This window comes from Microtus pennsylvanicus, chromosome 19 (genome assembly GCF_037038515.1).
Source record: "Microtus pennsylvanicus isolate mMicPen1 chromosome 19, mMicPen1.hap1, whole genome shotgun sequence".
Taxonomy (NCBI): domain Eukaryota; kingdom Metazoa; phylum Chordata; class Mammalia; order Rodentia; family Cricetidae; genus Microtus; species Microtus pennsylvanicus.
Genome location: NC_134597.1, coordinates 31353063 through 31378631, shown reverse-complemented (window position 1 = coordinate 31378631; position 25569 = coordinate 31353063). Strand labels below are relative to the sequence as shown.

The 25569-nt window shown below is 39.3% G+C and overlaps 1 protein-coding gene across 6 annotated transcripts in view; it reads right to left on the bottom strand.

Moving 5' to 3' along the window:
- The window catches only part of Trim24 (tripartite motif containing 24), a 108935-nt gene that overhangs the window by 56945 nt on the left and 26421 nt on the right, over nucleotides 1-25569 (bottom strand). For 4 of the 6 annotated variants that reach the window (XM_075953964.1, XM_075953966.1, XM_075953967.1 and 1 more), the window contains exons 2-4: nucleotides 11711-11829; nucleotides 3067-3214; nucleotides 1333-1392 (exon numbers count right to left, since the gene is read on the bottom strand). In XM_075953964.1, coding sequence (XP_075810079.1) covers nucleotides 1333-1392; nucleotides 3067-3214; nucleotides 11711-11829 — 327 coding nt within the window. The remainder of the gene's footprint in view (nucleotides 1-1332; nucleotides 1393-3066; nucleotides 3215-11710; nucleotides 11830-25569) is intronic. The other 2 variants (XM_075953965.1, XM_075953968.1) reach the window with 1 other exon arrangement.

Sequence of the window (25569 nt, the reverse complement as noted above, 5' to 3'; positions counted from 1 at the left end):
GTATGCTGTGCAAATTGGACAAGCAGGACACAAAAGAGATCAACTGCCAAACTTTGTCAAGATAAGGCAGGACAGTCTTTCAAAGTCCTGCTTCATAGAAGTCTATCCAATGTGCTAGGCCTATAGGCCAAAGAAGGATGCCCCAAAATTACAGAAGAACCTTGGGTAGCAAGCTGTTTCTGTTATTTCTCACATTTTTTTGAAAGTTGCTTGCTTCCAATTTGTTCTTGCTCAATTAAGAATCTTGGTTCTCTGAGGGAGTTAAGACTAGGTAATTATAGTTTTTCTTATTTACTAAGCTCAGAAAAGAAATTCACAATTGAAATGTAAAGTGTATAATGTTAAAGTTGAAAGACATAAAACGATAATTTTGGATTGGTAAAGTAAATTAGAATAAAAAGTTGCCAAGCAGTGGTGGCACATGCCTTTAATCCCAGCACTTGGGAGGCAGAGGAAGGCATACCCCTGTGAATTTGAGGCCAGCCTGATCTACAAGAGCTAGTTCCAGAACAGGCTCCAAAGCTACATAGAAACCCTGTCTCAAAAAACAAACAAACAAAAACAAACAAACAACAAAAAAAGTGAACTAGGTACAACACTTTGAACTCACCAAGATAGGATAGATAATGGAGTATTTTCTCTGAATTTGTCAAAGGCAAATGGACTAGATGTTGCTGATGTACTTATTGCCTGTATATATTATATATAGTTATTGTACTCACTATATAAAGTTTTTTATATCAGTCATAACCTTTTTTATTTTAGACAAAAAAGGGGAAATGTGGTATTATTTTGTTTGTGCTTTAACAAATAAAGCTTGCCTGAAGATCAGTGTGGAGTTAACAACACTGCCACAGAGGTCAGGCAGTGGTGGCACACAAATTTATCACAGCCCTACTGGGGTAGGGATGGGAAGTGATGTGGCTGGATGGAGAGACGAACATAAGGTAGAAGGAGACAGGAGCTCAGGATTCAGTCTGTGGTTTCGCAGACATGGTATTCAGTCTGAGGACTTGTAGAAACAGGATACCCCATTCGGTCTGAAGATTTCATAGAGGTAAGAACTGGCGGGCTGCTCTGCTTCTGACCTCTCAGCTTTCACCCCCTAATATCTGTTTCTGGGTTTTTATTTACAACAGCCTGGTCCTGAATTTAACATGCTCTCCACACTATGGAGTTTTGACTCTCCCTTTAAACACTTCCTAATTAGATATTCTACCAAGTAATTTTGAAATGTTTAGCCACGTTCCTACATAACCAAAACTCCTCTGAAAATCCCACATCTCCTGAAAAACCCCTTGTCTTGCAGTTTTTTAGGCGATATAACCCTACCTTCTCCTGTGTTCAAGGCTATTTTCTCAAACTCCACTCTAGGAAGATTTCCCTGTTTGCCTGGAAAATAAAGTTTGTGTAATTTGACCAAAGAATTTTGATAATGTTCTTCACTCTCAGTGGATTAACAAAAGCAAAAGTTGTTTTATTTTGTTTTCTTTTTGGTTTGATCACACCAAACTGAATTTGTTTGAGAATATGCATTAATAAAGATGGCTATGAGGGCCAGTCTCAACATCCTCTCAGGGTTCACATTAGAAGCTACAATAAGCAAAAAGGACTGACTTTCTTCCTCTGACTATCTGAGGGTGAAGGAACAAACCTAACTCAGTACTTCCTCATGCTAGTTTCTTTATTATTCTCCCGTGCTACAAGGTTTCTAGTTTACACACACACACACACACACACACACACACACACACACACACACACACACACACAGAGCAATTTTCTGGTAAAAGCAAGGTTACAAGGCCAGTGTGACACTGTCAACTCCTTTATGGTCTAGGAGGCGGGGCTAGAAAGATGCCTGGGCAGCACTAAGAGGCAAAAAAGATGATTTAGGAACTTTAATTTCTAAAAAGGGAGAAACAGAGTTCATGGATGATACTATATCCGTACGTGAAAATTCTATTTTGGTAAATGGAGCTAAGAGTAGTTGTAGGGAATCTAATAGCTTTTTTAGGGTTAGAGCTGGGCGTCAACTGAGGTTAAAACTTTCCCAAGTCGGCTGTGGTGGAATTTGGGACATCCAGTCTCCTTATAGGAAGGACTAAGAATCAAACAAGCTTGGATGTGCCATACCCCTATCTTTGAAGGTGATCTATTTGGAAGACTTGTCTCTTGACTAAATGTCCTCCCAAATAAAAAATAATTGCAGGGAGCTAGCTTCTAGGTTTTATCTCAGGAAATGGAATAGAGATTTGACTGTGGGAACCAAGGTTTTTGACTGTATGACTAAATTTTCTCACTGGGGATCCCATAGAGTAGGGGGAAGTCACCTAATAAGCAAAAAAAAAATAAGGCAGGCTATTAAGTGTCGACAGTCCTTGTGGGAAAATAGAGCCAGTAACGAAGGATGTACCAGTATATACTATACATATCAAAACTATATAGCTAAATGAAAAGTCATATTCCTAACCACTCACAGATATATGTGCCCATAAGACTGAGATGCAATCATGAGATTACATATACACATCACATAAAATTATATACTACAATGCAGGTATTGGGGAGGTACTAAGCTCCTTTAGCAAAAGTGACCAACAGTTTACAGAGTTGATGGTCCTATAGGCCTTGTCTGGAAAGGATTAACCTCTATCAGATAACCATTCCTCTGGTGGGATGACATCTGAATACTGGTTGTCACCTGCTTTAACACATGGCCCCTAATATAATAAGGCAAGATTATATATATAAATATATTATATAAATAAAATATTATATAAATAATATAATATAAATATAAATAATATTATATAAATAATATTATATAAATAAAATATATATATAAAATCTTGCCTCTCTCTCTCTCTCTCTCTCTATATATATATATATATATAATGTCATACTTATTAGCACCTCTAAGTACAATTTTAATTAAAACATTGACTTCTTTGTATCAAAAAGTATACTTTCCAAGTGTGTGTAATGTTTATAGCTGTATACAGGAAGACTAAAAATACAGTTTCAGAGAAAGGAAAAGAGAAATGTGAAAACCAGATTCATTACCTGGAGATACTTCTTCTTTCTGCCTGACTGTGTGGTCTTTTGTGAACTTCACTCTCTGGTGAGCTCTAATACATGTTTTGCAGAGCCATTCGACACACTCTACACAAAACCCATTAGCTTCTGCATTATCTTCACAGCTTGTACATACCTAGTAATAAAAGAATCTGGTCACATAAATTGTTGAAAAATATTAAAAAGAATAAAATACCAACCAAATAGACTATCAGTTTTCTTACTTTAGCCTAAGTTTAAATTTTTACTATACATTAAACTATATGCATATAAAATGAAGACATTATTATATGAGAACTGTCTTTTTAGACAAGGCCCCACTATGTATCCCTGACTAGCCTGGGACTCACTATTTAGATCAGGATGGTATTCTACTCATAATATGACACATGACTCTGCCTCATGAGGTCTAGGATTAATAGTGTGCAACACCAAACTGGACAAAGATTAAACACATTTTCTCCTTAGACTCTAAACTGATATACTAGACATTCCAGAAAGTAGGCAAATGATACACGTAAAAATAACTTCAAGTGGTTGGAGAGATAACTCCAGATGTTCTTACAGAGGATCTGTGTTAGATTTCCAGCATCCACATGATCACTTACACTCATCTGTAACTCTAGCTTCAGATCTGACATCCTTTTCTGGTTCTGTGGGCACCAGGAATACACATGGTGCACATATATACATATATACAAACACTCAAACACACACAAAAAAATAAAGCAAAAATAAATCTTAAAAAAGATTAAGTCTTCATTTTATATGCATATAGTTTAATGTATAGTAAAAATTTAAACTTAGACTAAAGAGAGATGGCTCAGCAGTTGTAGACAACACTGGTTCAGTTCCTGGCACCCAAATGACCATCTGTAAACCTAATTACAATAAATCCAACACTCTCTTCTGGCACCAGGCATGCTTGTAGAACATATGCATTCATATATGTAGGCAAAACACTAACAAAGTAAAAATAACTATTTTTTTAAAAAATAATTTTACCTGGGTAGTGGTGGTGCATGCCTTTAATCCTAGCACTTGGGAGGTAGAGACTGATAGAAGTGGCTGTCAGAGAGTTCAAGGCCAGCCTGGTCTACAAAGCAAGTCCCAGGACTACCAGGACTGTTGCGTAGAGAAGCCCTGTCTTGAAAACCAAAATAATAATAATAATAATAATGATAATAATAATAATAATTTTAAGTACAATTTTCTCCATAGTTCAATATACTAGTCACTCCAAGTACAAGGCTAGGTATTGAATGCACAAGAATAAGGAAAAGTAAACAGTCTCTGTCCTTATGACAGAATCCTAACAGAGTAACAAGTTCAAATTCAAGTTATCCTACTAATTAGCTTAATGTTTGTACTGGATGGATTTTGTCAATTCTGATGCAAGCCTACACAGATCTTGAAAGAGAGACTATTTTAAATCATTTATTTTATTTATTTTTATGTGTATGACTATTTTGCCTGCAAGTATGTCTGTTGTGTAGCATACGCATGTAGTGCCTGTGGAGTCCATAAAGGATATCTGATCCTCTGAAACTGGAGTTATGAATAGTAATGAGTCACCATGTGGATGCTGAAAATTGAACCCAAGTCTTCTGGAAGAGCAATCATTGTTCTTCTACTAAGCTGTCTCTCTAGCCTGGGAAGAAGAAATCCAGTGCCTTCTTCTGGCCTGAATGGGTACTACATGCATATGGTACATGAACATGCATTCAGGCAAGGTGCCTATGTACATAAAACAAAACATTTAAGAGAGAGACAAACAGACAGATGGGGGAGGAGGAGAAAAAGGGTTGGCCTGCATATAATTTTGTAGGGTGTCATGTTGATTAAGGATTAATGTGGGAAAGGGCCCAACTCACTGTGGGCAGTGAAATCTCTGACTGGGTAGTTCTGGGTTATACAAGTAGGCTGAGCAAGGCATTCATGGGAATAAGCTAGGAAGCAGTAGCATGTCTCCATGGCCTCTGCTTCAGTTCCTGCCTCCAGGTCCAACTTGAATTTTCTCCCATGACTTCCTTTGAGGACGAAACGTGGTGCAGAATTTCCAGCCGAAATAAGCCCTTTCCTTGGTGTTTTATCAAAGCAACAGAAATCACAACACAACCACAACAATGGTCTTGAGCAGGACACAGAGCTCATTACTAAATCGAGGATAATGATACATATTTTACTGAGTTCTTCTTAAGATTACCTGGGAAAGCCACATTACTGTAATGATCACTCTATTAAGAAGTGCCAATAAAAGGAAATGTACAAAAAGTTGTCAGCACTTATGGAGACACAAAAGAATTTACCCAGATAAAAACAACAGTTTTTTCCTTAAAAAAAAGAAAATTAAAAAAAAAAGACTTCATCAACACCAAGCTATGAAAGCTACTAGAGGAAAAGCCTTCTAGTCAGAGATTAACACAAAGAAAAATGCAAGGAGAGCATTGCTCATTTAAAGAGCTGAAAGTAAACAAGTAGCACTTTAGTATAGGAATCAAGGGGAAGATTGGCAAGAGAAGGAGCTGGCAGCAAGGTAGGCAAGGGTCAGATCAACTAAGGCCACACGACAATGGTGGTCTTTGTCTGAAGAAAGATTAAATAAAGAAGGCACAAATAGACATTATTTTTTAAATCACTATTACTACAAAGCAAAGAACAGATTAGAAAGGTTCAAAGCATTCCCACATAAGGCGATTTATAAGAGGGTTAGTAGAGTGAAGATGAGAACAGAACAGAATGGACGATTTAGGAAGTAAAATAAGTTTGGAGAGTGTACTGGAAATACATGTATCTGGCTGGTATAATGGTGTAGATAGTGGCAATACTATCTATTTTTGTAGTTAAAAACAAAAATGCACATAATTCAGAAGTTGCCAAATTCCAAGTATCTGTTATTTGCAAGAACCAAAAATCTGTCTTTTCTTAGGGCTTATCATCTTCACTTTTTTTCATGCTATTGGTAAGTATTTGTCAGTGCTAGTAATCACTCGGACAATCTGCCAATCCTCTTTGCTTTCTCAATGACACTCTGGATCCCATCTACCATTTCTCTTCCTCTGATTCTGAAGTTTTTTGATAGATCAAGAGATATCTTCTTAAGGCCAACTATTGTGTCTATAAGGATGCAACTTAAATTTTCTAATCTTCCATTGTAGGCTACAAAAAGGAATGAGGAATGTCTAATATGCACTGTTCTAGATCCCTGGTAAATGAAACAAAATATAAAGTGCAAAATAGGAGCAAGATCCTGTCATCCTGGGATGGAAGCAAACTATGAGTTCACTACTGCAAACAACAAAAAGGACAAAAACAAAAATACCAGCAAGGTAGGAAGTGCCACTGACAAGCCTAGAACAACGAGCAACACATAGTCTCCAAAATTAATTTGTGTATTTTTCCTTAGAGCAGGCCAATGAGCCCAGGGACTCCCGCATACTACACATTACACCTGAGGTAAACCTACAGCCAGTTCCATTATTTCAAGCAGGTTTTGCCCAGGCTGTGGTGGTGCATGCCTCTAATCCCAGCACTTGGGAGGCAGAGGCAAACAGATCTCTGTGAGTCTGAGGCCAGCCTACAGTCTAATAGAGCAAGTGCCAGGAGAGACTCCAAAGTTGCACAAAGAAATCCTGAGTCAAACTCCCTCCCCCAAAGAAAGCTGGTTTTACGAGGAGATAGTCTATCCCCTAGAGCAAACCCAATTTGGCCTTTTGGGAGCAATGTGGATACTGTTAAAACAACAGAATTTAAACTAGTATCAACTAAGTTCTTTTATAAGTAAACTGAACCCTAAGTCCCTGTAATTACACCTTAGGAATAAAAAAGCTGAAAATGAAAAGGGGGGGAGCTCAGAAACTAGTCACACATTGTAATGGTCTGTCCTGTCCCTTTAAGAGACAAGCCCTACCCACTCCCTCCCACCACCACGGCAGACAGATCTTCCTTCTGCTTCCAGCCTGAGCTCTCAACCTTTTTTCAATTTCTCCCCCAAAGAGGCAGCTTCTGCCTCTCTCCCTTCTTCCCACTTCTCCCCTTCCCTCCTCTGTTTCTCTCTTTGCTCTTCCCCCTTTCCTTCCATAACCCACTAAATAAATATCCAACCTCACTCTTCATGGCATCCCTATCCATGTCTCTGTCTCTCACCTGCAGCATGGCTCCCTGCCCTGGACCTTTGGGGGTACCTGCAGCATGATCTTGAGGTGTGCCCACCCACCTCGGTCTCTCATCCACAATGTGGCTCCCTGCCGATGCTGTCAGCCTGAGACTCGCGGGCCACTCAGGGGCTCCCTGTCTGGGATGGCTGCCTTCATTGCCCACTGTGGTCTCAACCTGCTGACTGCTGCAGCCACTTGGGGAATGGTGTCATTTTACTTAAACCATATCATTGGTGCCGAAACCCAGGAGGCTCTACCACCCTTCTCCTGGGGTTGGGATCCGGAACTGGGTATTTTTTCCACAACAACCATGAATTCCATCTGCCTGAACCTATCTCTATGTACACCAGCAGCTTCATTGGTGAGTTTTCCCCTTCCAGCCCCCAACCAGCCTTCACAGCTACGATTGAGCCCTTCACTGCTTTCTATAACTAAAAACATGACCAGACAACCCAGGGTTGGTCCTCCTGTGCTAGCATTGCAAACGCTGTGTGGTGCATTCAATTAGGGGGCCCAGGGTTCCTCAGATTTTTCTTTCTCCTTTTTCTTTTCTTTTGGACCACTCATCAGTGGTCCCCACCATGAGAGACTGCACAGAGCGGCCTCTAGCCTCTCTGGCTTCTGAGTCGCCTATACCGGAGCTAGTCAGACTTTAACATTGTTTTTAGAGAAAGGACACACTTCTATAGACCCTGTGGTGTTTTTCACGGGTTTTCACGTTTTCAGCTATGGTATAAACCCTCAAACTATGCTTCACTGGTCTCCCACTGGCTCCGCCTTTCCTCAAACTATCAACTACCTGCTTGTAAAACCAACAAGATTGGTCGGATCCATGAAACAGCTATTTTCAGTTCTAGCCTCTGCTCCCCACCATGGCATGTGGTGCACTGGCTTGGCAACATGCCTCTAGGTTTCTCTTGTTATTTATGTTTAAAACTCCCTTGGCTCAGAAAATGGGGATTTTTCCATACAACATGTGACTGCTGCCATTTTGACTGAGGTCAAGTGACCTTACCACCGTCTTAACTGGGGTCAGGTAACTTCATCGCCATCTTAACTGAGGTCAGGTGACTTTGCTGCCATTGTAACTGAGAGCCAGGTCAGGTGACCATGTCCCGCCATCTTTACTGAAGTATACCCTGCTTGGTCCCCTGGTTTACTTATGTTTTTGTCTTTAAAAATGCACCTATGTTTACTGTTAAATGTTGTAATTGTCTGTCCATTGTATCTCATTTTAGACTACAAAAACAATACGTCTCATGTTTAAATTAGTATGTACTTTTAAGTCTCTTAATCCAACCCTGCTTTACCTGTTAAAATGAGAGCCAGTACAGTCAAGCTCAAACTCAGCTCTCCAGGCAGATTCTATACTGTAGCTATAACTCATCTATACCTGGCAAACAGCCCTCAACTGCTCAGAGATCTGGGGAATATGACATTTAAATGTTTAATTATTAAAAAACTTTTTGTAACAAAAAGAGACAAGTTGGCTCCTAGCAACAGCACTCTATTTCCTCCAAAGAAGATAGAAGACAAATGGGCACAGAACAATGTCCATCCACAATTTGCTTCAACTGCCAAGCGCTGGGCAAAACTGCTTTCATCTAAACTGAAGATACCCAGACAGTGGACAGTATCACTGGAATCGACAGCCTAGCTGCTCAGGTCAAGGTACACTTGTTTTCCTACAGATTTCTTAGCCCACAGAATCTTCTGGAGCCTGGCAAGTCCTGCACCAAACATCAAAAGAAAAATACGACCCTTAACGACCATGAAGGAGCCTGAGGAGTAGCTCTAGATGCCAACCAAGTAAGTTCTCTGTTGTTTTTTAATCAATAACTCAAGTAAAATTTTATCCTTCTCAAAGATCTCTGATGCAGTTTGACAGCTGAGGTTTTGTCAGTTTAAAAGGATAGCATCACCAAACAAATTTCAGTAAAATACAAATATCATTTATTAAGGTGTGTACCTGCAGGTTATAAAGGTGTGAGGACAAATACAAGCTATCAAATTTCTCTCTCATGCTGCATTTCATAGTCTTAAAAATACTTTTTGTTGTGCAAAAAAAAAAAATCTGTCACAGTCATTCTGATATAAATATGCTACTGTCTAAAACTTATGTTTTCATAAGACCAAAAAATTCTTGTGAGTTCCAGGGAGCCAAATTATAGGATGCACCTTAAACAAGTCAGATACACCCCTTTCATTTCAAAATTTGGTCCTACAAATTTTTTTTTCCCCTAAACTTAACTTTGTCCTCTGTTCTGCCAATACCTTAAACAAGTGTAAAAGACACCAGACATTTTCACACCAAAAACACCAGACAGGAGCAAAGAGACCACCTACCCCAGAATGTGACCAGCATCCAGCTTTCTCAGGTTACCCCCACACCAAGACGATGCCCACAAACAAGCAGGAAGTAGTCTTGAGAGTCTGCTGCCCCAATTCATTTAGTCTATTGTGCCTAACTGCCCACCTTTATACTAGAAAAAGAGATGGGAATGTAATGGTCTGTCCTGTCCTTGTAAGAGCCACCCCACCTACTCCTTCCCCCGTCCTCCATGGAGGCAGGCAGCTCTTCTTTCCTGTCTGCAGCCCGAGCTCTCTCTTCCTTTCCTTCTTTTTCCCAAAGAGGCAGCTGCTGCTGTGATTCCTCTCCTCTCCCCTGTTCCCTTCTGTCTCCCCTCTCCCTTCCATAACTCACTAAATAAATATCCAACCTCACTCTGTATGGCGTGCCTATCCGTCTGTCTCTCACCTGCCGCAACTGCGGCTCTTCATGGGACCAGCTGCTTGTGGCCCGCTGTGGTCTCTCACACGTTGTGTGATTCCTGGCCTGGGATCTGCTGCCCGTCGAGGCCAATGGACCACTTGGGGAACAGTGCGGTTTTATTTTTACTATTACACACATGACGAAGAATTCCCAACAGACAAAATTAATAATTTTTTTCCAAACTAGAATTAGATTTAGTTCTTTCCTGGATCTTTTGTTACAAATGAAAAGAACCACCAAGAGACACAAATGAATCAAAATTTACATGCACACAAATTTACTATACTTCTTGGCACATGCAAAGGAATTCACCTTAACAGGGCCATCCCATGATAGAACATCACAGATTCTCCCTAAGGAAATAGTATCTACATTTAAGCTTGAAGGAGTGAAAAACAAACGATACTGTTGCAAATCTAAATTGAGCACCTTAGACAATGCTACTAAAGGAAGCTTTCGATCAACACCATGAACACAAGACTTTCTTTCTTTCTTTTTTTTTTTTTTTGATTTTTCGAGACAGGATTTCTCCGTAGCTTTTGGTTCCTGTCCTGGAACTAGCTCTTGTAGACCAGGCTGGCCTTGAACTCACAGAGATCCGCCTGCCTCTGCCTCCTCAGCTTGAGAGAGAAATTTGAGTGCTGGGATTAAAGGCGCACGCCACCACCGCCCGGCACACAAGACTTTCTTAAACAGATGTACCTCTGAGACAGCTCAGCATGGACAGCTGTTTCCAGTCTGATGATGCAAGCATGATGACCTAAGATAGACTCCCAGAAAACTCCCATAAAAATGGAAGGAGAAAACCAACTTCACCAACTTGTCCTCTGATTTTATTTTCAGCCATCAAGTATGCATAGCCATAAGTACCAAATGCACACAAAGTAATTTTTAAAATGTAGAATTCTTCATCAAAAATCTAACCTATTCTTATTTGAATAATAACAGAGTTTGCAAAAGGAGACTAGGGTTAAAGAGACAATTCAACAGTTAAAAGCACATTTGTTGCTCTTGTACAGGACCTGGGTTAGGTTCCCAAGACTCTCAAGTGGTTGAATACTGTCTTTAACTCGAGTTCCAGAGGGTATGATGCCCTCTTTTGTCCTCCACAGGCACTGCACACAGACAGTATGTTTAATAGAATGCAGGAAAAACACCAATACACAGAAAAGTAAATCATTTTAAAAAGAAAACTAAAGTAACAATTTCAAAACCCAGTTAACTCAGTACAAAAAAATTAAATAATCCTAATTATAGCATAATGTTTTCCCATAGCATAAAGAAATATGATGGGGGGTTGGAGAGATGGCTCAGGAGTTGAGAGCACGGGCTGCTCTTCCAGAGGTCCTGAGTTCGGTTTGCAGCACCCACATGGAGGCTCACAACCATATGTAATGAGATCTGATGCTCTCTTCTGGTGAGCAGGCATACATGCAGGTAGAACACTACACACTAGATAGATAGATAGATAGATAGATAGATAGATAGATAGATAGATAGATAGATAATAAGGAATATGATGAAAAATCATGGGCTTTTATGTTGGCATTATTTTATTCCTAAACTCAACTATTCACTATTATTTATACACATAAAAAATATAAATTTGTATATTAAGTTCTAAAATTTGGCTTTTAAAATACTCTCCTATATCATTTAAGCTGCTTCATCATAGGCAGTGAAGGCTTGAATTGACACTTACCTGATTAGACTTCTCTACTGTACTACTGGGGACCTCGGTGGTGTCCTTGACAAAGAAGTTGTCTATAATATGTCTCTCGGCACATTCTTGACTGCAAACTGGGCACCGAATGACTCCAACTGGGAAAGACAAAATTGAACTTGAAGTTTAATATACTGAGATTGCCACGTCTCATCTAAACTGTAATTGGACAAGGTTTTGTTACTAATATTTTATACTCCATATTTTCTAAATTCATAATTTATGTATGTATATATGTATATACATATATACATGAAACATATATAGTATATATATTAACTAACTGCGCTTAAAAGTTGCATAAGCCCTTTTAATTTTAACTGGCATGGCCAATGGCTTTTGTGTTTACAGATCAGCAACTTCCTCTCTCACTGTTTTTCAAACAGTGTATTCGAGATAAGGTCTTGATGGGTCATCCTTGTACCCAATGCCACATATGTTTTCCACAGAACAAGGATTCTGGGTCTCTCCAGAATCAGAATTTCTGAAGAATTACAATCATCTCTGTTTAAAGCTCCTACAAACAATTAAGAAACATTATTTTGTGTTTTCCTTGAACAGATACAAACTGCTTCTATGGGGAAAATGTCCTATCTCATGGATACATGTAATACACATAATGCACTGATCTAATAGAGACTTAAAGAATCTCCAAAATATTCAGATACTTATCGTTTGGATGTGAAATTTCCCCTATAAGCTAGCCGGCAGCACAGAAAACCAAAATCCATCTGAGATCCATACAACTGAGATTCTATGTCTGACGCTCAACTGAAGCAAATAAAAAAATCTACACACACACACACACACACACACACACACACACACACACACACACTATTTAAATTGACTATGCTCCTCCACCAGAGCCACAGGCTACCTAACAAGACCAGTACTAGACATGAGAACCCAGTTTGAGTTGTCCGTAAGGGAAGTCTTCTAAGACACTTACCAAATAATACATGGTATTCCTGTTGCCCTTGCTCCAGTACAGAGCTTGAAGACCAGTCCCTATTGCTGAAGACACCATGTACTTGGACACAAGACCAGGGGAGAAATCATGCCTGGTATTGGAAACCTAGCCAACCCAACTATCTAGGGTGAGATGAGGCCATGGACCTTAGAGGAGAGCCTATCACCATCATTTTACTAAATCAGCATGATTCCTAACTGCACTCTAACCCACAGATAAGTATAGCTCTTAACGCCCATCCAAAAATTTCTCTTTATAACACATGGGAGGCAGAAAACCACAACTGGTTAAAATTCCGAGAACAAGTGAACATGGGGTGCCTAGCCATGACTCAGGAAACACTGTGGAAGAGCAAAAAGAGTATATGAACTAAAGAACCAGAAAATTGGCTGTGAGAATGTGTCTCCTAGAAATGACAAAGTGAAACAATTATGACTGACTACACAAGACCTAAAGTAGAATAGTACAACACCAGGCATGCTAACATGGAAGGGGGAAATCTCATAGGGACACGCCTACATACAGATAAGCAACTAAGGCATTCTCGAGACAGGAGAAATAGTTTTTCCCTGGGGATGATGCACCTAAATGGTTACCTAATTCCAAGTGGTAGGCACTGAAATCATACGAGTAATACTAAATGGACTTAGCAGGTATTTTTGTATATTTAGGCATAGTGTGTGTGTGTGCGCGCGCGCGCGCGCATGGTTTCGAGAGGGAGTTTGGGGGGGAATACATAGGAGAGATTAGAGGGAGGAAAGGAAGGGGAAAAACACTATAAATATAGTAAGTTTATAATACGGTATTTTTGTAAAAATAAGCAAAACCAGAACTGAATATGCATACCAGAAACATCTATGTATAATTAACATGGCACTAGAAATTAGAAAAAAAAACACAAGAACTCTACAAATTGCTGGGATAGCTACTTGTTGCAGGATCTCACAGTGATCTCTGAGATTGTTGTTGTATGGCTATTTCTAGTTGTGGTGTGGCTCAACCCGAGCACACACCTTTAATCCAAGAGTTTTCTGCTTGAAAATTGTAAACAGAATTAAACAAAGTCAACCATAGCTCAAGAGGAAGAGCAATCAACCAGTTGACAGTAAGTGAGCAAAGAAAAAAAACCCATAGAGAATAAAAGGGAGTTAGGAGATGTATAAAGAGATGCACAGGAAGTAGAAGGGAGGGACATTCAGTTTGAGGTTTCTGTTTGAGGTGGCAGAAGAAAGGTAGCTTTCTTTCACTGAAGAGGAAGGTCAGCTGGGTGCTTTCTCTGCCTCTCTGAGCTAGCAGGCTTTCACCCTTGTATCTAGTTCCCAAGTCTTTACCAATGTAAAAATGAAACAATTGCGATTTAGTCAAAAACAACATTTGGCACTCAAATGTATGGCAAGACCACACAGACAGAAGCAGGTAGATCTCTGTGAGTTCGAGGCCAGCCTGGTCTACAAGAGCTAGTTCCAGGACAGGCTCCAAAGCTACAGAGAAACCCTGTCTCGAAAAAACAAAATCAAAAAACCAAACAAATAAATAAATAAATAAATAAATAAAAATAAAGGCCTTCCTTTATAATAGTCTAAACGTCTACACAAGTTACTGTGTACCACATTCAAATAGTTAGACGGCCAGACAGGAGCAAAATAAACACAAATGGAACCAGCAAATCAGTAGAATCAAAACGAAAAATTTTAAGTATGTAGGACTAATAAAACTAGGAGGAAAACTCAAGTGATAATGATTAACAAAAAAAAAATACTGATAGTGGTTAAGTCTAGAAAGAAAGCAGAGCCTTTCAAAGACAATCAGTTCTTTCCTGAAGTAAATAAAGAGCTTCTGAGTCCCAAGAAAAGAGGCCAGCCTTCTGTGTGAGCTCTTACTTGGTCCTGGAAGAGCCCTTTAATATATCAATTCTAGTGCATTTAGTGTTACTATAACTTATTCATGGTCACACACTCTAAATGGGAAATTTGTGATTCGAATCCTGCCTGATAGGTAAGTATTTAAACAGACAGATGCCAAAAGCTCCTGGGTGCAAAACTAAGCAAACAAAACTAACAAAAAGCTAAGACATTTCATATCATACAGTAAATATAGTTAGTGTTGGGCTAAAATAAGTCTATTAGACACACCTATGAAGGTGGGGAAAACAGCTTATTTTTAAGGAGACATTTAAAAAAAAATCACAGTCAAGGAAGGTGTCATCATTTTAGAGAAATCATAAAGAACTCTTTACCAACATCTAACACTAAGAATGTAGAATATATTTAAAAAAAAACTAAATGAGAAAGTACTTGTTAAATTGGAACTAACAATATTTTTTCTACATTCTAAAACAAAACAATGCAAATGTTTTTCTGTTTTTTGTCCATTTAAAGTTTCTGTGCTTACTAGAATTACAAAGCATGTTATAGGTCATAAAACATGACTGATGACTGCTATAAGAACTCATAAGGAAGTGTATTTACAATCAACTTTCTTTTTTTTTTCTTTATTTATTTTTTTTTTTTGGTTTTTCGAGACAGGGTTTCTCTGTGGTTTTGGAGCCTGTCCTGGAACTAGCTCTGTAGACCAGGCTGGTCTTGAACTCACAAAGATCCGCCTGCCTCTGCCTCCCGAGTGCTGGGATTAAAGGCGTGCGACACCACCGCCCGGCTTCATTTTTTTCTTATAAATGATTTAAGCTTCTGGATTCTGAGATGTATGACTTGCTGTCTCACTTGTTGTCTTTTTGGTCTTAGCTCTAAATATAAGCTTAATGCAAAATTTATAATTTTACTTTCTATGTCATGAATGGTTAGCATATTTTGCTCATTTCTATAAAAGAGATGAGGATTTTAAGGTCTAGTTACAAGGACCAGATCACATGACATGAGAATGATCAGGGACAGATCATCCCTATTCAAGAAATACAAACTCCAATATCTATAGAGAAAAAGGAGCTAGTGTATAAACTACAAATTAGTGATCTGTACTTGGTCCATCATACATTAATGGCTTGCTATCAAGATTACTCCTCTTCAAAGAAAGATCACGTGACAGTGATGAGGATATGGTAAGAGTGTATTATTAGGCAACTACTTCATGCTGTTAACCACACAAGAGTATATTTAGAGTAACTAATAACTAAGATGGCTATAAAATTACTGTAATACAATCTTATGGTATCATCATTGCAGTCCATCTGTTAACTGAATGAATCAAGTAGTCCCTGTCTATCAAAAGACTCAAATAATATCTACAGAAGCATACATTAAAAAAATCAAGTTTTTATGTGTATGAGTACTTTGCCCAGATGTACATATGTGCATCACATGTGTAAAGGACATGCAGAGGCCAGAAGAGGGTATTAGATTCTGTGGAACTGCAGCCGCAGATGGTTCTGAGCCACGGATGGGCGCTGAGAACTGCCAGAGCAGCAAGTGCTCATTGCTGGATCTCTCCTATATTATTTTACGATGCTGGGGATTGAATCAGGGCCTCACACATGCCATCCAAGTGCTCTGCTACTAAGTTACATACCATTAGCCCAGAAACCTACTTTTAACCATGCATGCACGCACACAAGCACGCACACACACATATGTACAATAGAGATACATTTAGACATCTGTTCAGGAGAGTTAGCTATTCAGGTGAACTTGGACAGAGGCATTTCTTTCTCATTTGTAGTTCTTAGTGTATTAGGGATACAATATCTTGAAATGAAGAGTTGACTGGAACAGCCAGATCACTGTCCCTGTTGTCTTGGAAACAGGATAGCCTTCAGTGCTTTAATCCCAATGAATATTGTTGCCACTGGGTTATATAACCTAGGGTAGCTGCTTGCTTTCTGTAGCTCCTTCCTTGCAGTACACAAACAGGACTTCATCTGCCTTAGACAGCTTTCCTAGGCCTTGAAGGTCTGGTTGGCAATGGATACTTAGCTTCTCCTGGTCCTTTTGATATCTACTTTGAGTAATAAACTTCCATCACGTGACTTGTATATATGTTCCGTATCACTGGACTAAGTAAGCAGAAAATGTAGCAGGCGAAAATAGTAAACAGGCTTCAAAAAACAAAAACCTAGAGAAAGCAGACTGACTATACAAGGATTATCATCAGAAAACATTGCCTAATCATAAAGGGGTCAATTCTTCATGAATCTACAATCTTAATACACAAAGCACCTAACAGAACATAATATGTTGAAAAAATAGACATAGAAATAAAAAGATAAATTTGCATTATAATTGGAGATTTCAACCCTCCTCTCAATAATCAACAGAGTAGTGAGCAGAAAATCAGTAACAAGACTTGAGGTGCCGGCCGGGTGGTGGTGGCGGCGCACACCTTTAATCCCAGCACTTGGGAGGCAGAAGTGGGCGGATCTCTGTGAGTTCGAGACCAGCCTGGTCTACAAGAGCTAGTTCCAGGACAGGCTCCAGAGCTACAGAGAAACCCTGTCTTGAAAAATCAGAAGACTCGAGGTGCCAAGTAACTTGATAAAATGATATTTAATATCAGAATTGTCTATACTTAAGTGCAAAAGGGATGTCATCAAGATGTAATATATGCTGAACAATAAAACATGTTTTGAAAGAACTAAAAACAGGTCTGGAGAGATGGCTCAGTGGTTAAAAGCATTGGCTTCTCTTCCATAGGACCTGGGTTTGGTTCCCATCAAGAGCAACTTTTATCTTCCAGTTCCTGGGATCTAGTACCTTCTCTTCTCCTAGTCTTTCCTGGCACCAGGCATGCACATAGTATACACACACTTGCACACAAAGGCAAAGTATTTACAAAGAATAGAGGAAAAAAAAACAAATTGGAAAAAAAAACTAACTAAAAACAGAGACTGTTTCATGACCAAAACGAGACCATCTTAGAAATTAGAACAGAATAAGAAATTTCTAGATATTTAAAAATTAAATGTTCCAAATAACTCATAGTTAAAGAATAATTTTTAAATGAATAATGTTTCAATCTAAACAATGATTTAAAACATACACTTGAAGGACTTAACACTATTTATCTCCCTAACTTTAAGAAACAGTTCAGCAATCTAGATAGACAGGTGGTATTCAAGTCCATTCAAAAATGCAAACAGTTTGGGGCTGGAGAAATGAGTCATGGGTGAGAGCATGTACTACTTGCTCTTCAAGGGGAACTGATTTCAGATCACAACTACCTGCAACTTCAGCTCCAAGGATTCAACGCCCTCTTCTGGTCTCCATAGACACTGTACTCATGTGAGCAAAAAAATACCCTGACACACACACACACACACACACACACTTAAAAGTAATGGAAACAATGAAGCAGAACAAAAGTCCGGAGATTAAAAACATATACACATAGAATACAGAACAAGTTTTAATCAGAATTTCAAAAAGAAATATAATGGGCAAGAATTTTATAGAAAAGAAAAATTCTGAAAAGTTTCCAAGATGAGTGAATCCAAAGTAGAATAAATAGATTTAATATGCTAAAACTGAAACAAAGACAGAGAGAAATGAGTTATCATGAAAGAAAGGAAGAAAGACAAGCCTCTTAGCTACAACAAAGGGCGTGAGAAGACAAGAGAAAGCTATAGCCCCTCAACTACCACCACCACCACAAAAAAAAAAAAAAAAAAGAATTGCCCAGTAAGGCCGGCATATGGCATGTGCCTATAATCCCAGCAAGCAGGAGGTACAGACAGGAGGATCTAGATTTCAAGGCTAGCCTAGGCTACAAGAAACAGCCTCACACATATACACACACATGCAAGGAAAAGAAAGAAAAAAAAAACAAGGAGGAGAGATCCTAAACTAAGCAGATATATTGTTAAATACTGTATAAAATGTACTACTTGAAAATTACTGTGATAAGCAAGTCTTGATATAACATACTTGGTAATAAAACCCAATGATAGGTTACCAACCTAGCAAACTTTAAGGTTACTAAAATCATCTACTTTTAGAATTTACTTTTTAAATTGATTTTTATTGAGCTCTACATTTTTCTCTGCTCCCCTCCCTGCCTCTCCCCTCCCCTTCAACCCTCTCCCAAGGTCCCCATGCTCCCAATTTACTCAGGAGATCTTTAGACTTTACTTTTTCGTGTTACATTTGTTTATGCTGTAGAACATTTGTTTAATAATACAAAGATGCACTGCATTATTTTATGTTGCATTTGTTTAACTCTGAGGCTGTGTTACTATCCTGTCTAGAACACCTGAATGGCCAATAACTAGGTAGGCAGGGCTGGCAGGCAGACAGAATAAAAAGGAGGAGAGATCTGGGAAGAGAAGAAGAGAGGAGGACAAAAGGGACCAGCCACCCCGTCAGTCATGGAGTAAGAATGAAAGTAAGATATACAGAAGTAAGAAAAGGAAAAGCCCCAGAGGCAAAAGGTAGATAAGATAATCTATGTTAAAAGCTAGCAAGAAATAAGCCAAGCTATGGCCGGGCATTCCTAAGAAAGAATAACCCTCCATGTATATGTACTTACTTGGGAGCTGGGTGGCAGGCCCTTCCCCCCCAAAAGAACAAAGAGGAAAAAAAAACACAGAAAAAACCAACCCAACACTAGCTTACCTACTTTTCTTTGAGTAACTATTTTCATAATTGGTTTATTAAACCATTTCTTAGACATTTTCTAGTTTATCTAATACCTATTTTTTTCTGTTTTGCAAAAGTATTTCTTACACAAAAAGTAACTACCTACTGTATACACTACATTGCAGCTTGCTCCTGTTCACTTAATATATTATGGTGGTTCATTTCCTATCAGTTTTGTTAGCCCCTTCCCACACACTCACACTGGGTAATTGTATCTGGGTTATGCAGCATATATCTCCTCTAATGGCTTACTTTTAATCTTTTGATTACAGATGAGAATAACTGTCTACACATCGCTTTAGACTCATGGCAGAAGAGTTTTTAAAATAGACTCCTAGAAGTAGGTTTATGGGTCAAAAGATAAAAGGATCACCAACATTTCAAAACCTGTAAAACGTACCCTCATTATAAATGCATGCTATCTAGTTTCACAAAGTCTGAGAGTATGTAGATAAACTTTTGGATTGCTGGCCAAAAGGTAAAAAGAGTTTTCTTGGTATAGTAGTAATGGATATAGTAATGGATATAATCATTAAAGCTTTAACATTTTCTCAAAACAGTCATTTGGTAGGTCAGAGATCTTGGTGAGTTCAAGGTTAGCCAGGGTAACATAGTTGAAACCTTGTTGGGGACTGGGGGTGAGGGCAAGAGGAGATAGAGAAGAGAGACTAGAATCTGAACTCTTTGTGAGATGGAAACATGGCACTTTTAAACTGTCCAAGAGTCTACAAAGACAAACAAGTACCTCTTCCTTTAAGGAAACCCAAATGGGTTCAACACCAACTGATATAACTTTAACACAATCCCTACAACTAAGACTCAGAGAACAGAGGGGGCAGAAAGAGTCTAAGAGTAAGAGGACCAGGTCATCTGCTGTCAGCTTGTTAAAAAACAAAAAAAGAGTAATCCAAATAGGCCTATCAATCACAGAAGAACAAGTCTCAAGAATGCTGATGCACATGGAAATGTTTTTTGTAAAGATGGGAGGGGGTCATCCTTCCCAGTGATATAACGGCACTTGCTACCAAGCCCAATGACCTGTGTTTGACCCCCTGAATCCACATGGTAGGAGAGAACTCACAGGTTATCCCTTGACCTCTATATGCATGTGTTGGCTTACACACACACAAAAGTATATATATATATATATATATATATATATATATATATATATATGTGTGTGTGTGTGTGTATATATATATATATATATATATATATATATATATATACACATATATTTTTTTTTTTTCGAGACAGGGTTTCTCTGTAGCTTTGGTGCCCGTCCTGGAACTAGCTCTTGTAGACCAGGCTGGCCTCGAACTCCCAGAGACCCGCCTGCCTCTGCCTCCTGAGTGCTGGGATTAAAGGTGTGTGCTACCACCGCCTGGCTGTAAGTATAATTTTTTAAATGTGATAAAGTACTTAGATCTCAGAGGCCCTTCCCCCAGAGGTAATTGTTTATAGGTCTTTGCTGATAAGTGAACTGACTAAGATAATGCTGTCTTGTCCTAATGCTCTGTCTGCCCGGACACTTCTGACCCTTCCATCCCTACCTCAATAACCACATACTCCTTGGCAGTGTTTTGAGACTATGTATGACCCTGACCATGGTCCAGATGCATTAACCAAAATAATGTCTGTGAAAGCAAAAACTAAAATTAACTAGAGGAAGTGCAAATCAAAAATTTGGGTTGTGTCTGGAAAATACTGCTTAGCTCTGCAAAAAGACAGATGTTACAAGGTTATTCCAACCCCTCTCAGAGAGAACACTGAGGTCAGTGTGGTTTTTGTCTTTAAAAATGGTGTACCCCTGAGCTTAGGTACCTAGAGACATTTTGGAGGTATTAGCCTACTATTGGTCTGGCCATTATTAAAGGATTACACTCTTACTGGCTTAATTAGCATGGTTGTAACTATCTCATGTGGACCATTTCACTAAAGATGTCTAATGAGTTCTTAAGGAAAAATATACATTCTTCTTTTCCCACACTGACCGAAATCCCAAGCTTGCTTGATCCGACACCTGGCATTCTCATGCCACCAACACCACCACCCCTCAGTCGTGCAGTTTCTTGTAGTCCTCCATCTCTGTCCTTCCTACCTTAAAAAGCACAACTTCCCTGCTCTTATCCATCTATCTCCTCCCAGCAGCTGCTGGCTTGCCTGCTATGAGCTCCCTTCTGAGACTGTTCAATTTTTTTTTAAATCTATTTGAAACTAAGAACCAGCAAAAGGAGACCCTAATTCCAATTACCACAATATTCCTGGAAGAATCGCCTGTGTCTGCATTTAAAAGAGCTTGCTAGGGAGCTAAGAATACATTTCAATGGTAGAGCACTTAATATATTTTGTGTCCCAGCACCACTCTCTCCCCTTGCTGCATCCCCCGCCCCCCACGGTATTTGCTGGGCGATTCTTCGTTAACACTGCTGAACGAATCTCTGACTTGGGTGTAGAACTAATATTCCAATTGGGCTGGTTTAATCACTTTGGCCAAGGAACCACTCCTAAGAAGATGGGATCATCCCCAAAAAGTGACCCTGATTTTCCTTGTATCAGCACCACAAAAGTACATAGATAATATACATAAGGCAGGCAAGGCAGAGCACCTCTGTAATCCCAGCACTTGGGAGGCTGACACAGGACCACCTGGAGTTGGAAGCTTGGGAGGAATATATAGTAAGACTCTCAAAACAACAAAACTAGATAAAAATTGCTTACAGATATCACCAAATTAGTACCAAGCTGCCTAGCAGAAATACAAATCTCTTCCAAAATGTTCAGTATCAGGTATTTATGAGCACTACATGTGTTCTGTTGAACACGTTTCCTGAAATCTGAAATTCCTCCAGCATTATTTTTTCTCAGATTCACTGCAAGCTTCTACCCTGGGGCTTTCACTACCCTGAGAATTCCTCTGCCTAGCAACATTAACCCAATTCTCTATATGCTTTATGACACATGAAACTTAAATACTTCCAAACAACCATTAGTAAGTAGTAATGTTGAACAATCACTAAACAAACTACAAGATGTTATTTTGTGATTAGAATACCATATACTAGAAAAACACAGTAAACAGTTATTTAAAATCAATCTAAAAGAGTTCTTTACAAGCTGGCAAAACTATCTGTAACAATGTCCATCGGTTGTATTTTTAAATGTATTATTGTATGTGTCTTGCACAATGTGTAGGTACATGTGGAGGCTCGAGAACATCCTTGATGCAGTGGGTTCCAAGCATCAACCTCAGGTCTTTGCACCTGTGCAGTGTGCCTGGACCCGCTGAGCTATCTAGCTGACTCCGGTTAGAATCAATACTGTGATACACTGCTCGTTCTTAATTCCTTTTTTTGTTCTCACACCCCTATTGGTAGCTGTTCTTCCACAACATTTTGAAACACAAGGATATATTGTTGAGTTTTCTTTTACTCTAGCCCCACATTAGAACGCCAAAATGTTTTTTTACTCTTACTACTCTTTCGGCTTTTTGGGGGGGAGCCCACCATCCAGCTCCCAAATAAGCCACACACAGAGGCTTATTCTTAACTAGAAATGCCCAGCCTTAGCATGGCTTGTTTCTAGCCAACTTTCCTTATCTCCTCTGGGCATCAGGTGAGGTTTTACAGCCTCTGGGCCTTTTCTTTTCTTACTTCTGTATATCTTACTTTTTCCACTCTTACTCCAAGGCTAGGTGCTCCCCTCCCCTGTCCTCCTCTCCTTTTCCCTCCCAATTTCTCCTCCTATTTATTCTCTGTGCATGCCAGCCCTGCCTATCTTCTCTCTTGCCTCACTACTGACTTTCAACTCTTTATTAGACCATCAGGTGTTTTAGACAGGCAAAGAATCACAGCTTCAGAGTTAAACAAATGCAACATAAAAGAATGCAACACATCTTTGCATCATTAAAACAAATGTTTCAGAGCATTAACAAATGTAATGCATCTTAAAATAATATTCTACCACAATATATTTTCTCTTCTGTCCTTTTAGTAGATAGAGCTAAGAAATACACAATGTCATCATATCTTTCATAAAAGACACTAAGTAGTATAGCTTCTCTTGTGCCTTGCTATTTCCACTTACTTTATTACACCTTAGAATTCACTCCCTAAGAGTCTATAGTACTGGTTCTCAACCTGCAGGCTGCGATTCCCTTGGGGCTCAAATGACCCTATCACAGGGGGTCACTTAAGACCATCAGAAAATGCACATTTCCTCCTCTACCCGTCTCCAGGCAGGTCCACCTACATGCAGATATGCCCCCACACAAGTACCCAGCATGATGACATCACTGAGCCAACCCCATCTCATACACCCTGAACAAATACAGGTGTATGTGACAGGGTTGGAGCCATAATGTACTTACTGGGGCTAGCCACATGTGTGTGAAAGCAACTACTGTGCTGAAAGCAGCTTTGAAGGTAAAATGAGACTTCATAAGCTTTAATTACTAGGATAAATGTAAAGCCATCAACTACTGGCACACGTGTGCACGCACACACACCATGTGAACTTAATCTGGATGCAGATGCTGATCAATCTTTTTATATTCAGCTGTGGTTGATGTGTGAATACTACAGCACTGTGATACGAACAGGTATGTAAAAAAAAAGTTAAAAAAATCCAACACAGAACAGTAAATTATAGGAAACTTTAATTCAGTATTGACTGAACTATGCCATGTAATATCTTTTGTATTATTATCGTTGGGGGGGCGGGTGAGCTTTGGAGCCTGTTCTGGAACTAGCTCTTGTAGACCAGGCTTGGCCTCAAACTCACAGAGATATGCTTGCTTCTGCCTCCTGAGTGCTGGGATTAAAGGTGTGCGCCGCCACCACCACCCAGTTATCTTTCGTATTATTAAGCTATATATTATTTTCACTAGAACACTATCCCATGACAATGGGCCATGTACAGAAAACACAGAAAACACAGTGAGGGTTTTTTACAATATGGTTTTACCTCAACAGTTTCAGCAGGAATTGAGAAACCGCATTATTTGTTGTAAAGTTCTATAAGCTGACTTATGACACTAAACTAAAACACCATTTGATAGCAAGCACCTGAGCTTTGCTGGCAAGGATACCAACTATTTTAGCAGGAAAGCTGATGGACTCAAGAAAGTCAGACTTGACAAATACCACAAACAAACAAACAAAAACCCCTTACCAGCCTTCGAAGCTTCATATTTGGTGGCATTCAGAATCACCAGGGCTATAAAGCCTCACACCACTGCTAAGGATTTACTGTTGCCAGCAGCCAAAGACATGACTGGAGTTATGACTGGAGACAAATTCTTATGCAATCAGTTATCTAAGAAAACTGCTTACATGGTTGACATCTTTGCCATCTTGAATGAGCGCTTTTCCACAATTCACCCTCCTCACCCCACCCCTCCATCCCTGAGACAGGGTGTCCTGTCTGTCTTGGAACTTGCTCTGTACACCAGGCTGGCCTCCAACTCAGAGATCCTTCTGCCTCTGCCTCCTGAGTGCTGAGATTAAAGGGGGCAGAACAACCACCTAGCAGCAATTCATTTTTTTTATCATCTGGCTGTATTCATGTCTGAAAAGTGCTTCAAACTGTGATCTTGCTTTTTGATTAAATAAATGTGTTTTGAGCTCATCAAGCCCCTAAACACTTGATGTTAAAACTTATCCTTGGGCTGGAGAGATGGCTCAGCCGTTAAAGGCTAGGCTCACAACTAAAAATGTAAGAGTTCAGTTCCCAGCACCCACGGCTGTCTCTCCACCAACCAAAAAATTAAAAACAGCAACAAAAAACCCTTATTCTTGATAACCATCTCACTTCAGTGTGAAACAGCAGAGCTTTCTTCAGTGCATCCAACTCACCACAGTTGCAAAAACAGTCAACTGTTTAAAGTGCTTGCCTTTACAAAATTGACAGAACTTACAACATTATTCATTGCTTCTTGTAACTCTTGTGGCAGCATCTTCACTGCTAATATTTACCAGAGAATCACACAACGAGTTCTGACGATTTTTGGTGACTCCTTCAGTACTGACATTGAAACCCTGATCAACATTATAGCATAGTGGGAGCACCATCTGTTCAAACACCACAAACCTTTACCCAAGAGATGTTAAGCTTTGTGTCTCTGTCTCTCTCTCGATTTCTTTTGAATGAGTTAAATTTATTATTGTACGGACCAAATGTAACATGTCACGATTTGTCTGAAAGGATACAATTGTTCGAAATGAAAACTTCAGTTTCGGTAAAAAATTAAAATAAAAATGGATGAAAAAAGAATTTACATA